Here is a 15796-nt window from a genome sequence, read left to right on the forward strand (position 1 = left end):
ACAAAACGAAACAAAAAACAACCTGAAGTTGTAGAGCAACATTGAATGTCTTTCTAAGTAAAATAGTACTCCAGCTAGAGTACTGAGATAGTGTAGAAATTTTAGCAATAGACATAAAATGAAATCTGCATTTTTACGTAAATAAAGGGATTATACCTACTACATAGTAGAGGTTTAAAAATGTGTGAGATGAAAAGGTGACAGAAAACAGAGAAGTAAGGGACTGAGGTGACAGCTGTAGTAGCTCAGAGGGATGGGGCATGTACTATGTGTGCAGGATCTTGTGTCCACTGAGCACTTCTAGGTGTGACTCCACAACCAATACTAGTAAGAAAGAAATATGCCAGGGTTGCTGAGAAGTAAAGGAAACTGCTTTACAGGACAGAAGTGGAAAACAAAAGTTCTAAGGCAAGGATCTTGAGTGCCTCTTCATAACAAGAGAAGTGACTGTTGTCATTTCCCTCTGACAGAACACATGCCTTTCCCTGTCCCATCCTCTTCCCTGTCTCTCTGCCTTCCTGGTTGTGGGGACCGCCCAAGCAGCGTTTGGGTTACTTTCAGCAATTCTCAGTCATCTAGTCCAAGACATTAATACTGGACTCCAGGATCCTGAACTGCTCAGTCCCTGCAGTGCTGGGTACCAGTAAGGCCAGCCCAGAAGTACTCAGGGCCTCCTTGCCAGACAGGTGTCCCTGCTCATTGAGCTATCTCCCAGCCCCCTTTGAAGACTTTTTTTTCTCCACACTCAGGTGCACTCAGAAATCACTCCTGGCTAAATTCTGTCAGTACCTTGTATATCTTAGATATTAACCTCTTATCTGATGGGTATTGGGTGAAGAGTTTCTCCCATTCAGTGGGTGGCCTTTGTATTCTAGTCACTATTTCATTTGAGGTGCAGAAGCTTCTCAGTTGAATATAGTCTCATCTGTTTATCTTTGCTTCCACTTATTTGGACAGTGGTGTTTCTTTCTTGAAGATGCCTTTAATATTAATGTCATGGAATGTTTTACCTACATGTTCTTCTGTATATCTTTTTTTTTTTTTTTTTTTGTGGTTTTTGGGTCACACCCGGCAGTGCTCAGGGGTTACTTCTGGCTCCATGCTCAGAAATTGCTCCTGGCAGGCACGGGGGACCATATGGGACGCTGGGATTCGAACCGATGACCTCTTGCATGAAAGGCAAACGCCTTACCTCCATGCTATCTCTCCAGCCCCTCTTCTGTATATCTTATGGTTCGGGGTCTGATATCAAGGTCTTTAATACATTTAGATTACCTTTATGCCTGGTGTTAGATGGGGGTCCAAGTTTGCTTTTTCTTTTTTCTTTTTTCTTTTTTTTTTTTGGTTTTTGGGTCACACCCAGCAGCGCTCAGGGGTTACTCCTGGCTTCATGCTCAGAAATCGCTCCTGGCAGGCTTGGGGGACCATATGGGACGCCGGGATTGGAACTGATGACCTTCTGCATGAAAGGCAAACACCTTACCTCCATGCTATCTCTCCGGCCCCCCAAGTTTGCTTTTTTACATGTGGCTGACCAGATGTCCCAGCACCACTTGTTGAAGAGGCTTTCCTTGCCCCATTTTTCATTTCTTGCCCCTTTATCAAAGACTTAATTGATTGTAATACTCAAGTCTATTCCATTGATCTGAGGGTCTTATCTTTATTTCAATACCATGCTGTTTTAATGACTATTGCTTTGTAGTACAATTTAAAGTTGGGGAAAGTGGGGGCTGGAGATATAACACAGCAGTAAGGTGTTTGTTTGTCTTTCACAAAGCCGATCCAGGATGGATGGTGGTTCGAATTCCTGGCATCCCATATGGTCCCCTGTGCCTGCCAGGAGTGATTACTGAACACAGAGCCAGGAGTAATCCCTGAGCATCGCCAGGTGTGACCCAGAAACCAAAAACCAAAAAAGTGATACCTCCCATCTTTTTCCTAAGGGTTGCTTTTGCTATTCATGGGTGTTAATTGTTCCAAATGAATATCAGGAGTGTTTGATCCACTTCTTTGAAGAATGTCATGGGTATCCTTAGAGGAATTCGCATTTAATCTGTACAGTGCTTTGGGGGAATATTGCCATTTTAATGATGTTAATCCTCCCAATTCATGAGCAGGGTATGTGTTTTCATTTCCTGTGTCCTCTTTTATTTGTTTTTCTTTTTTTTTTTGTTTTTGTTTTTGGGTCACACCCGACAGTGCTCAGGAGTTGCTCCTGGCTCTACGCTCAAAAATCGCTCCTGACAGGCTCGGGGGATCATATGGAATGCTGGGTTTTGAACCACCATCCTTCTGCATGCAAGGCAAATGCCTTCCTTACCTCCATGCTATCTCTCTGGCCCCCTTTTATTTCTTTCTTTATTTTATTTATTTGTTTGTTTGTTTATTTATTTATTTAGGTTACACCTGGCAGCGCTCAGGGGTTATTCCTGGCTCTATACTCAGAAATCCTGTCAGGCTCAGGGGACCATATGGGATGCCGGGATTTGGACCACTGACCTTCTGCATGCAAGGCCAACACCTTCCTCCATGCTATCTCTCCGGCCCCCTCTGCTCAGAGGTTACTCCTGGCTGTCTGCTCAGAAATAGCGCCTGGCAGGCACGGGGGGACCATATGGTACACTGGGATTTAAACCAACCACCTTTGGTCCTGGATCGGCTGCTTGCAAGGCAAACGCCGCTGTGCTCTTTCTCCGGGCATCTTCTTTTTTTTCTTAAGCAGTGTTTTGCAGTTTTCTTTGTATAGACCCTTCACCTCCTTAGTTACCGTATTTTCCAGCATATAAGACGACCGGGCGTATAAGACGACCCCCTAATTTTACAATTAAAACATAGGGTTAGGCCTATATTTGCTGTATCAGACAGAATGTTCCTGTGCTGCAACTGTATGTACCACAGTGAGCCAATCACAACAAGCAAAGGTTCAAAGGTTATACTGTCATAGACTTCCTTTCTGACTCTGGCCGATCTGAGCAGGCTTTTGACAGTGTAGATTCGGTACAGAACATTGTTTAATTTGCATGCATCAAAAGTCTGCTTGGATTGGCTGAGTTAGAGAGGCGATCCGAGCAGCCTTGCAGTGATTGATGCAGGATCGAGTTGGAAATTCGTCTGATGGCAATATCCAGACGATTTTTGTTTAGTGGCATATCGAAATGTTTTTCGGGATATACTCGGCATATAAGACGACCCCCGATTTTCGGCTGACTTTTTCGTTTCAAAAGTCGTCTTATACGCCGGAAAATACGGTAAGTTGACTTCAAGGTATTTGAGTTTGTATGGCATTGATGTGAATGGGATTTTTTTTGTTGTTTGTTTTTGGGTCACACTCAGCAGTGCTCAGGGGTTTCTCCTGGCTCTGTGCTCAGAAGTTGCTCCTGGCAGGCACGGGGGACTACACGGGATATCGGGATTTGAACCACTGTCCGTCCTGGTTCAGCTGCATGCAAGGCAAACTCCCTACCGCTGTGCTATCTTTCGGGTCCCGGTATTATTCTTTTTTTTTTTTTTTTTTTTTGGTTTTTGGGCCACACCCGGTAATGCACAGGGGTTACTCCTGGCTATGTGCTCAGAAGTTGCTCCTGGCTTGGGGGACCATATGGGATGCCGGGGGATCGAACCGCGGTCCGTCCAAGGCTAGCGCAGGCAAGGCAGGCACCTTACCTTTAGCGCCACCGCTATTGGTGTATAAGAAGGCCATTGCTGGGGCCGGGAAGGTGGCGCTAGAGGTAAGGTGTCTGCCTTACAAGCGCTAGCGTAGGACGGACCGCGGTTCGATCCCCCGGCGTCCCATATGGTCTCCCCAGGCCAGGGGAGATTTCTGAGCTCATAGCCAGGAGTAACCCCTGAGCGTCAAACGGGTGTGGCCCAAAAACCAAAAAAAAAAAAAAAAAAGAAAAGAAGGCCATTGCTTTTTTTGATTTTTTGGGCCACACCTGTTTGATGCTCAGGGTTTACTCCTAGCTAAGTGCTCAGAAATTGCCTCTGGCTTGGGGGACCAAATGGGATGCTGGGGGATCGAACCGCAGTCATTCCTTGGCTAGCGCTTGCAAGTCAGACACCTTACCTCTAGTGCCACCTCACCAGCCCCGTTGTTTTTGTTTTTGGGCCATACCCGTTGATGCTCAGGGTTTAATCCTGGCTATGCACTCAGAAATCGTTCCTGGCTTGGGGGGGACCATATGGGATGCCAGGGGATTGTACCATCTGTCATAGGCTAGCATTTGTGAGGCAGCTGCCTTACCTCTAGTGCCACCGCTCCAGCTCCAAGAAGGCCATTGCTTTTTGTGTGTTAATTTTGTAGCTTGCCACTTTGCTATATGAATCTATTGTTTCTATAAGCCTTTTGGTTGAGTCTTTAGGGTTTTCTAAATATAGTAGCAAGTCATCTGCAAGCAGTGAGAGCTTGACTTCTTCCTTTCCTATCTGGATGCCCTTGATATCTTTTTCTTGCCGAATTACTATGGCAAGTACTTCTAGTACTATGTTAAATAGGAGTAGTGAGAGGGGGTAGCCTTGTCTTGTACCAGATTTTAGAGGAAAGGATTTTAATTTATCTTCATTGAGTGTAATACTTGCTATTGGCTTGTAGTAAATGACCTTGACTATATCGAGAGAAGTTCCTTCCATTCTCATCTTGTTGAGAGTTTTATCATGAATGGGTGTTGGACCTTATCAATTGCTATCCCTGCCTTTATGGATATGATCATATGGCTTTTATTTTTCTTTTGTTGATATGGTGTATTATGTTAATTGATACAAGGTACTGACAGAACTTAGCAAGACACAGATAATTCCATCAAAAAGTAGGGAGAAGAAATAAACAGATATTTCCTCAGAAAAGAAATACAAATGGCCAGGGCTGGAGAGATAGCATGGAGGTAAGGTGTTTGCCTTGCATGCAGAAGGACAGTGGTTTGAATCCCGGCATCCCATATGGTCCCCCATGCTTGCCAGGAACAATTTCTGAGCATGGAGCCAGGAGTAACCCCTGAGTACTGCCGAGTGAGACCCAAAAACCAAAAAAAAAAAAAAAAATAAAAATTCCCTTCTTCACACCCATATTCATTGCAGTGCTTTTTGCAGTAGCCAGACTCTGGAAATAACCATATACCTGACAACAGATGACTGGCTATAGAAGCTGTGGTACATATACACAATGGAATACTGTAGAGCCATCAGGAAAAACGAAGTCATGAAATTTTCCTATATATGGATGGACATGGAAACTATTATGCTGAGTGAAATAATTCAGAAGGAGAGAGATAGACACAGAATAGTCTCACTCATCTATGTCTTTTAAGAAAAATAAAAGACATCATTGTAATAATACCCAGAGACAATAAAGATTAGCTTCACGATATGAAGCTTATCACAAAGATTGGTGAGTGCAGTAAGAGAAATAACTACACTAACAACTATAATGACAATGGTAGTGAGTGAGAGAAATAGAATGCCTATCTTGAGTACAGGCAGGGTAAGTTGGGAGGTGGGAGACAAGGTGGTGAAATGTTACACTGGTGAAGGGGGTTGTTCTTTTTTATGACTGAAACCCAACTAACATATTTGTAATCATGGTGCTTAAATAAAGAAATATTATTAACAATAAAAAAATTATTCCTGGTAGGGTTGGGGGACCATATGGGATACTGGGGATTAAACCCAGACCCATTCCAGGTTGGCAGCATGCAAGGCAAAAATGCTCTACAGCTGTGCTATCACTCTGGTCCCTCTTTGGAGACATTTGTAAGGCTATGTAGAAATGTGTTTGTACACACATATTTATTATTTTCAGGTAAGAAAAACCTTGTCAAGTAAGAGAAACCTTGACACTTGCTGTTCTAATAGCTGGTAGTTGTTCCATTTTGCTTATAAGTAATAATATGATACATTTATGGTTTTTGGGGAGGCACGCTCAGTGATTCTCTGAGGTTACTCCTGGCATTGTGCTCAGGTATTCCTGAGGATTGGACCCAGGCTGACTGTGTGCAAGGCAAGCACCCAATTCACTGTATTATTAACTCCTGCCCCTGTATGTATATTTGTAAAGGGAGGAATTTGGCAGCTGTTTTGGATTATAAAGAAGCATCGGTTTGCAAAAATTGTAAACTTGCTTGTAAAATTCCATTTGGTTATTGTGATTGAGAATTGGTCTTAAAACTAAAATACATGCTTCCTGTGGATTTTGGTTCTCATAGTTATTATTTTTTTTTTGTACAATTCCATGAACATAAATGCCTGAACTTTTTTTCTTTTTTGGGGGGGTTCACATCTGGCAGTGCTGAGGGGTTACTCCTGGCTCTGTACTCAGGAATAACTCCTGATGCACTCAGAGGAACCATAAGTGATGCTGGGGATTGAACCCAGTTCTGCCATGTGCAATGCAAATGCTCTACTTATATGTGATGCCGTGGATTGAACCCAGGTCTGCCATGTGCAGTGCAAATGCTCTACCCACAGTACTCTCTTCGGCCCTGACATTTTCTTAAATAATAAATGGACCTGAGAGATAGCACAGTGGTAGGGCATTTGCCTTTGCCTGCAGCGACCCAGGACAGATAGTGATTCGAATCCCAGCATCCCATATGGTCCCCGTGCTGCCAGGGTGACTTCTGAGTGCAGAGCCAGGAGTGACTCCTGAGCACCACTGGGTGTGAATTTTAGGTAATGAACAAGTCAGATTTGTGAAATACAATGATTGTTTATAATAGTTTCATATAGAAAATAACTGAAAGAAGGGCTGGGCGGTGGCACTAGAGGTAAGGTGCCTACCTTTCCTGCGCTAGCCTTGGACAAACTGCGGTTCGATCCCCCGGCTTCCCATATGGTCCCCCAAGCCAGGAGCGACTTCCGAGTGCATAGCCAGGAGCGTCACCCGGTGTGGCCCAAAAACCAAAAAAAAAAAAAATAACCGAAAGAAAATGTAATGATTTAACAGAAAATAAATAAAAAATAAACAGTTATATACCTTAAAGGCTGAAAATTCATATACAGCTTATTAATGGATAGTGCATATTATCAAACATTTATATTATAATTGTATTAATATGAATGGTGGACTTCTTTTTTTGTTTTGTTTTGTTTTTGGGCTACTCCCAGCGGCACTCAGTGGTTACTCCTGGCTATCTGCTCAGAAGTAGCTCCTGGCAGGCACGGGGGACCATCTGGGATGCTGGGATTCGAACCAATCACCTTTGGTCCTGGGTCTGCTGCTTGCAAGGCAAATGCAAGGCAAATGCAAAGGCAAATGCTGCTGTGCTATCTCTTCGGCTCCTCCCAAGATTTTCTTAAGTGGCATTAGAAAGGTGTTTTCAAGATTAAACAAATTAAAGGGGCCAGCGAGGTGGCGCTAGAGGTAAGGTGTCTGCCTTGTAAGCAGAGATAGCGTAGCAGTGTTTGCCTTGCAAGCAGCCGACCCAGGACCTACAGTGGTTGGTTCAAATCCCGGTGTCCCATATGGTCCCCCGTGCCTGCCAGGAGCTATTTCTGAGCAGACAGCCAGGAGTAACCCCTGAGCACCGCCGGGTGTGGCCCAAAAACCAAAAAAAAAAAAAAGAGAGGAGAAGGGAGGGGGGAAGAGGAGGGGACAGAAGGGGAGGGGAGGAGAAGGAAGGAGAGGATTGGAAGCTCCATAATATCCTGTATCTTCAGCAAGTTTGATTCCTGGTGTTTCTGGGTGTAGCAGAGAGCAGTGTGGTCCTGGGGCTAGAGATACTGCTTAGTGTCAGGAAAATTCCTAGCTTTGGGATCCCAGTGTTGGGTTCTGGCAAGGACCACTCTCCACCTTCCCACAAATTCTCCCCCTCCACCAAAAAAAAAAAACCCGGAAAAGCCTGAGTTTCTTTTGTTTCTTGTTTGCTTCAAGGTTTTATCTCTAATCTAACCATTCAGAGACAGTACTTCCCTAATGATGAGGACCAGGTTGGGGCAGCCAAAGCTCTATTGCGGCTCCAGGACACCTACAATCTGGACACAGACACCATTTCAAAGGGAAAGCTGCCAGGTAAGGCTTGAACTTTTAGAACAAACACCCCTCGCTTCATTTCTCTGTGAATGGATAGTCCAATTGGACAGTGATAATGGAAATAAAAGCATTTTTATTGTAAAAATTTTAAATTTAGGGGCTAGAGAGATAGTATAGCGGTAGAGCGTTTGCTCTGAATGTGGTCTACCCAGGAGGGACTCTGTTCGATTCCCGGTATCTCCAGCCTGCCAGGGGTGATTTCTGAGTGCAGAGCCAGGAGTGACCCCTGATTGCCACTGGGTGTGGGCCAGAAATCAATCAATTTAAAAAAGAGATTTCTAAATTTAAATGGTTTCATAGTCTTTTGAGGACAAAACAATCCACCCTTCATTTAAGACTTAATAGTAATTATAAGTAAATTTAGCCTATAACAAAATACAAAACAATTTTTTTCCTCTGTGCTAAGAAGTATGTGCTTTTGTTTATTTTTGTTTTGTTTATTTTTCTTTTTGGATTTTGAACCACACATAGCTGTGCTCAAAGGCTACTCCTGTCTCTGTGCCCCTGATGGGGCTCAGGGGACCATGACCATATGTGGTGCTAGGGATCAAACCAGGTTGACAGTATGCAAGGTAAACGCCCTACCCCACTGTACTCTCTTCAACCCTGTATTAGGCCCTTTTACCAACCTAACGGATGCCATTTAAATATTTTTTACCAACTCAGTACTCAGTTTCTTTAGAGATCTCAGCGATGTCCCTCTGCATTTGCAGGCCTTTGTTATTTCTCTTAAACCTCTCCTAATTTTCTTGTTTTCAATTGCTCTTTGTACTATTTTTTTTTCTATTTTTATCTGCTTTAATATTTATTTTTGCTTTTTGCTTACTTTGGGCTTAATTGTTTCATTTTCCTAGTTCTTTTTTCCCTTCTAGGTTCCAAGATGTGAAGTCAGTTTATTTATGCTTTTTCTTGATTCCTGAAAAAAGCCTGCTTTTCTGCCAACTTTACCCTTCTGTGTCCCTTATGTTTTGATAGCTGGATCTCTGACAGAATGAAAAAGTCTGACAAACCATTAATTTTACTTATAGAGATAAAAGGAGAAAACCTGGGGTGTGAGCAATAGTATAGAGGCTGGGGAGTTTGCATTGTATACGGTCGGGTTCAATCTGTGGCATCACATATAGTCCCCCAAACCATCCAGGAATATAAGCTCTGAGAGCTATGGGATATGCTCCCACCAAAAACAAAACAAAACAAAACAAAAAACATAAAACAACAGCTCATGGACAAACTCAACAAAATAGGGTTAGAGGGACCATACTTCAGCGTATCAAAAATCATATAATTGGCCGGAGAGATAGCATGGAGGTAAGGCGATTGCCTTGCATGCAGAAGGACGGTATTTCAAATCCTGGCGTTCCATATGGTCCCCGAGCCTGCCAGGAGCAATTTCTGAGCGTAGAGCCAGAAATAACCCCTTAGTGCTGCCGGGTGTGACCCAAAAAAACAAACAAAAAAATAAATAAAAGAATTGTAAAAATATATTCCACACAGACTTGTACCAGAATGTTCATATTAGCATTTTCATAAAAGCCAAATATATAGTAACTGCTTAGATGTCTGTCAACTGATAAAATGTTTCTTTCCGTACAGTGGATTTTTATTTAACAATAAAAAGATGCTACAATGGCTACAACGACTAGTAATTCAAGATTTAGGTTCTCACTTTCTGTCATTCACTGTTCAACTTTTGTTATAAATCATTACCTTCTAAATACTGCTTTTGTTTAACAAGTAAAGATGATCTGTCCTCAGGATTGTTGTGAACTTCAAAGTAGGATTGCACTTGTACTTGAGATAATATTGAGTCTTAACAGTCTTTAACACTGTATTTTCCTCCCCCTAGGAGTACAGCACAAATCTTTCCTAACAGTCGAGGACTGTTTTGAATTGGGCAAAGTTGCCTATACAGAAGCCGACTATTACCATACAGAACTGTGGATGGAACAAGCTCTTCGGCAGCTGGATGAGGGAGAGGCTTCTGTTATTGATAAAGTCTCTGTTCTAGATTATTTGAGTTATGCTGTATACCAACAGGGAGATGTGGATAAGGCGCTTTTGCTCACAAAGCAGCTTCTTGAACTAGGTACGCAAATTAGATCTGTAGCTCTGTTGGGGGGGGGTATGAGTGTGGGTGTGGGTTTGGGTGTGTGTGTGGGGGCGTACACACAGTTACAGATTTTATTGTGTTTTAATGGTGGTGGTGGTGGTGGTGGTGTTTTAAGTTTTTGGGTCACACCCGATGACGCTCAGGGGTAACTCCTGGCTGTATGCTCAGAAATTGCTCCTGGCTTGGGGGAACATATGGGACGTGGGTGGGGGGGAAAGGGAGAGGGAGGATCGAACTGTGTTTTGTCCTAGGTCAGCGCATGCAAGGCAAATGCCCTGCTGCTTGTGCCACCACTCCAGCCCCTGATTTTATTGTTTTTATTTGTTAAAAGTTAGGAGCCTGGGGGGCTGGAGAGATAGCATGGAGGTGTATGGTGTTTGCATTGCATGCAGAAGGATGGTGGTTTGAATCCCGGCGTCCCATATAGTCCCCGAGCCTGCCAGGAGCAATTTCTGAGTGTAGAGCCAGAAGTGACCCCGGACCACTGCTGTTTTGGGTATGACCCCAAAACAAAACAAAAAGTTAGTAGCCTTATCAGATTTTTTTTTATCCTCTAAATAAAGGACAGCTTATTTTTTCACACCTAATACTCTATCAGTAGCTATTTCTCTGCTCTGCTCTTTACAGACTTAAAAGTAAAAAAAAAATGTTTGTTTAGAGTCTGGGTAGATCAGCCTTGCATGTGGCTGACCTGGGGTTGAGCCCCAGCACCACAGGGTGCCCTGAGCATTGCTAGGAGTGATTCCTAAACACAGACCCAGGCTTAGCCCTAAGCACTGCTGGGTGTGGCCCCAAACCCCTTTTCCCACAAAAAAGTTTACTTACAATGTTGCCATATTATATATAATTCCATTTCCTTTGAAAGTTATTTTTGGTATATTACAGTTTGTTAGAATGTAAAGTGAGGGCAGAGGAGATAGTTTAAAGGGCTTGTGTGCATTCTTCTTTTTTTTTTTTTTTTTTTTTTTTTTTTGGTTTTTGGTTTTTTGGGTCACACCCGGCAGCGTTCAGGGATTCCTCCTGGCTCTACGCTCAGATATCGCTCCTGGCAGGCTCAGGGGACCATATGTGATGCCGGGATTCGAACCATCGACCTTTTGCATGCAAGGCAAATGCCTTATCTCCATGCTATGTCTCCAGCTCTTGTGTGCATTCTTTACTGGAGAAGTTCTAGGTTTGATTCCTGGTTATTGGTTTCCCCTAAATTAAAACCTCTAGACTTGGCCTTCTCTACAAATTGATTTGAAATTGATGGAAAACAAGTTGAAATGTCATATTTAAATCTTAGAAAAATAAGATAAGGATTTTATTACTAATATTTGAATATAGTATTTATTTATTTTTTTTTTTTTTTTGGTTTTTGGGCCACACCTGGTGATGCTCTGGGGTTACTCCTGGCTATACACTCAGAAATCACTCCTGGCTTGGGATCGAACCACTGTCTGTCCTAGGCTAGTGCAGGCAAGGCAGAAGCCTTATGCCACCTCTCCTGCCCCTGAATATAGTATTTTTATAAGCATAATCCAGGAATTGTATAGACTGAACTATAGGCATATTAGAAATGAAAAAATTTGGGGGGGGTCTACACCTGACTGTGCTCAGGCTCCTGGCTCTGTGCTCAGAAATTGCTCCTGGCAGGCTCAGGGGACCATATGGGGTGCTAGGGATGGAACCCGGGTCCATCCAGGATCAGCACGTGCAAGGCAAATGCCCTGCTGCTGTGCTATTGCTCTGGCCCCAGAAATTAAAATTCTTGATCTTCACCTCTGACCTACAAATCATTTAGATTTTCTGGAAGTAGAATCATACAGTAAGATTGGCCTGTGGTTTACAATGAAACTTTAAGACTTTAGGAAATTGGGCCGAAGTAATAGTACAGAGGGTAGTGCATGTGGTTGACCCAGGTTAGAATCCTGACATACCATATGGTCCGCTGAGACCCTCTAAGAGTGATCCCTGAGCATAAGAACCAGGAGTAAGCTCTGACCACTTCCAGGGTGTGTTCCCCCAAACCAAAAATAAACCCAAACATTAAAAACTTATGTCTATGAATAGGTAATTATGTATTTGAGTCTGTTTAAATAGTCAAGCTAAAATGTACTTTTAAGGTGCTGGAGCGATAACACAGTGGTAGAGTGTTTATCTTGCATGAGGCTGACCTGGTACAGACCCAGGTTCAATTCCCAGAATCCCATATGGTCCCTTGAGCCTGCCAGGAGCGATTCTGAGCTCAAAGCCAGAGTAACCCCCGAGTGCTGCCAGATGTGTCCCCAAAACAAAACAAAACAAAACAAAATAAAAAAAAAAGAAGAGGGATAATGGCTCAAGTATCCCTTTTTAGTTCTTATATTTATGGGGATGTTGAGTGTGAGAGTGAGTGTGTCTTGTCTGTGTCTGTATGTGTTTCTCCTGTTTTCTGAAATTGTTTTCCTCTTGGGTGGACAGAATTGTTATCATTTTCCCAAATGATGGCTAAAAATTATAACTAGCAATTTGGAGGCAATTAGTGGATTCTGGCTTATTTGAAAATTACATTTTTTGGTTCTCTTTTCCTGCTCACTTAGAATTTGGAGGCCAAAATCTCTGCAGCCCTCAGGAGTCCGCTGGGTATTGTGTCAGGGAAAGGCTGCTTTTGAATGGAATACTTTGTGCCTTCTCCAGATAACTACGTTGCAGTCCAGAAGAATCTTGACCATTGCTTTTAATAAGTAGAATGAGTAATACTTGAAGTTTTGTTTTAATATCAAGTTGATAATAACTTTAGCTGATAACAAGTTCTTATAATAGAAATAGTATTGGCTGATTGAAATAAATGGCTATTTCAGTCTACGTAGCTTTTGATTTAATAAATTGTGAAGAATTTGGGGCTGTACTGATTTACACATTCTGTTTGAATGTGATTGTTTTTAATAATTCCTCCTGGAAAGCACCCTGATTGGGCAGACATCCCTTTTTCAGGTGATTTATGCTTTAACTACTATATATTTACTGTTGGACTCACTTTCTTCTAACAGATCCTGAACATCAGAGAGCTAATGGTAACTTAAAGTATTTTGAATATATAATGACTAAAGAAAAAGATGATAATAAGTCAGCTTCAGATAACCAATCTGAGCCTAAATTCACCATGAAGAAAAAAGGAGCAGCTGTGGATTACCTGCCGGAGAGACAGAAGTATGAAATGCTGTGCCGTGGGGAGGGTATCAAAATGGTAAAGTGAAATAGCCCATTGTGTGTGTGTGTTCGTGTGAATGTGTCTGTAGGCCTGTGTTTGCATATAGGGCTGGAGAGAATCCAAGTTACTAAACATGAGAATTGTGGCATTTAGTTCTAGCAAATTTGCCACATTTTATTATATATTGTGTTTATCACATTTAACATAACACAACTAGGTTAGCACGTGCAAGGCAAATGCCCTACCGCTTGCACCACCGCTCCAGTCTCTGTTTTAATATTCTTTTTTTTTTGTTTTTGTTTTTGTTTTTTTTTTGTTTTTGTTTTTGGGTCACACCCGGCGGTGCTCAGGGGTTACTCCTGGCTGTCTGCTCAGAAATAGCTCCTGGCAGGCACAGAGGACCATATGGGACACCGGGATTCGAACCAACCACCTTTGGTCCTGGATTGGCTGCTTGCAAGGCAAACGCCGCTGTGCTATCTCTCCGGGCCCTGTTTTAATATTCTTTAAAAAGTACTACAAATATGAGGCCAGAAGTAACCCCTGAGTGCCACTGGGTGTGGCCCAAATACTATAAATATGTGTTCATTATTCAGAATATGAATCCCCAGTGGTATTGATCATGGAACATTTTATTTTTAATGGTCTGTCATGTGGGGGTGTTCAGCTGAAAAGGGGAGACATGTAGAAGAACCAAATAGGTACTTTCAGCCTAAACTTTTTCTCTAATAACAAATTCAAGCTCAACTTTATATTTGATATACATGAAACTTTTGTATTTCTTTATTATTAGTGCTGAAAACCTCACTTTTTTTTGTTTTGTTTTTGGTTTGGGGGCCACACCTAGTGATACTCAGGGGTTACTTCTGGCAGTGTGCTCAGAAGTCACTCCTGATGGGCTCACAGGACCATATGGGATGTCAGGGATTGAAACCAGTTCTGTCCCAGGTTGGCCTCGTGCAAATGGCCTACCTCTGTGCTATCGCTCCAGCCCCTGAAAACCTGACCTTTAATAAAAATAAGTAGTTTATGTCTATTGTGATATTTTTGACACCTAATAAAGTGGGAAGGATGTTTGTCTTGCATGTAACCAACCTGATTTGATCCTTAGCATCCCATATAGTCCCCCAAGCCTGCCAGGAGTGATCTCTCTTTTTTTTCTTTTATTTTTCCCTTGTGTCACACCTGGTTACACTTTGGGATTACTCCTGGCGCTATGCTCAGAAATAGCTCCTTGCAGGCTCAGGGAACCATAAGGGATGCTGGGAATCTAATAGGGATCCTCCCAGGGTTGGCCATGTGCAGGGCAAATGCTCTGCCACTATTGCTTCAGCCTCACCAGGAATGATCTCTGAGTACACAGCCAGGAATAACCCCTGAGCACCACGGGATGTGGCCCAAAAACCAAAAAAGAAAAATGTGCTTGCTTTCCTTTGAGTACTAATGAGTAAATACAAACACAATAACACTTTGCTAGGTTCATGACAGTTTTGAAAAATTTCACTTCTAAATGTTTCTGTGTTTAGGGATCACTTGGGGTTGGGGCACACTCTTAGTTCTGTGCCTTGGAACCAATTCTGGAGATGCTCAGGGGACCCGATGGGATACTTGAGATCAAGCCTAGGTCAGCTATGTGCAAGGCAAACACACTCCCTGATGCACTATTGCTCCAGCCCCATTAGAGATCACACTTGGCAATTGTCAGGTGACCAACCATAGATAGTGTCAGGGATAAATCACTATAGCATAACTTTAATTATTATAATAGATGATTTAAATGAATGTTTGTTGGGTCAGAAAGTATAGGAGCTAAGTCAGTAGCCCTGCATGTGACCAAAACAAGAGTTTAAAGCTAATCACTGAATATGATACTCTGAGGTATGGCTCTGAGCAACCCCTGGTGACCTCCCAAAGTTTAAAAGAACATTTATTTTGTTGACTACTATATTTTAATACTGTAAATAAAACATTTTGCTCTTTTAAGAACTTTTTTTCTTTTTTTTGTTTTGTTTTGGTTTTTGGGACACACCTGGCAGTGCTCAGGGGTTACTCCTGGCTCTAGGCTCAGAAATCGCGCCTGGCAGGCTTGGGGGACCATGTGGGATGCCGGGATTCGAACCACTGTCCTTTTGCATGCAAGGCAAATGCCTTACCTCCATGCTATCTCTCCAGCCCCAAACTTATTTCCTTTTTTTTTTTTTTTTTTTTTTTTTGGTTTTTGGGTCACACCCAGCAGTGCTCAGGGGTTATTCCTGGCTCCAGGCTCAGAAATTGCTCCTGGCAGGCACGGGGGACCATATAGGATGCCGGGATTCGAACCGATGACCTCCTGCATGAAAGGCAAACGCCTTACCTCCATGCTATCTCTCCGGCCCCCTTATTTCCTTTTTTAAAGGAAAAAGTAACTTTGCTCTTAGAAAATTGCTTTTAAAAATTATTATTTATACCCAGAGCACTTTATTGGGAGATATTTTGGGAAATAGTTAGA

The 15796-nt window shown here is 42.6% G+C and overlaps 1 protein-coding gene across 2 annotated transcripts in view; it reads left to right on the top strand.

Moving 5' to 3' along the window:
- Positions 1-15796, top strand: part of P4HA1 (prolyl 4-hydroxylase subunit alpha 1) — a 57702-nt gene that overhangs the window by 18576 nt on the left and 23330 nt on the right. For both annotated transcript variants that reach the window (XM_049789156.1, XM_049789157.1), the window contains exons 5-7: positions 7865-8002; positions 9870-10109; positions 13148-13344. In XM_049789156.1, the coding sequence (XP_049645113.1) occupies positions 7865-8002; positions 9870-10109; positions 13148-13344 (575 nt within the window). The remainder of the gene's footprint in view (positions 1-7864; positions 8003-9869; positions 10110-13147; positions 13345-15796) is intronic.

This window comes from Suncus etruscus, chromosome 15, assembly GCF_024139225.1.
Source record: "Suncus etruscus isolate mSunEtr1 chromosome 15, mSunEtr1.pri.cur, whole genome shotgun sequence".
Lineage (NCBI taxonomy): Eukaryota > Metazoa > Chordata > Mammalia > Eulipotyphla > Soricidae > Suncus > Suncus etruscus.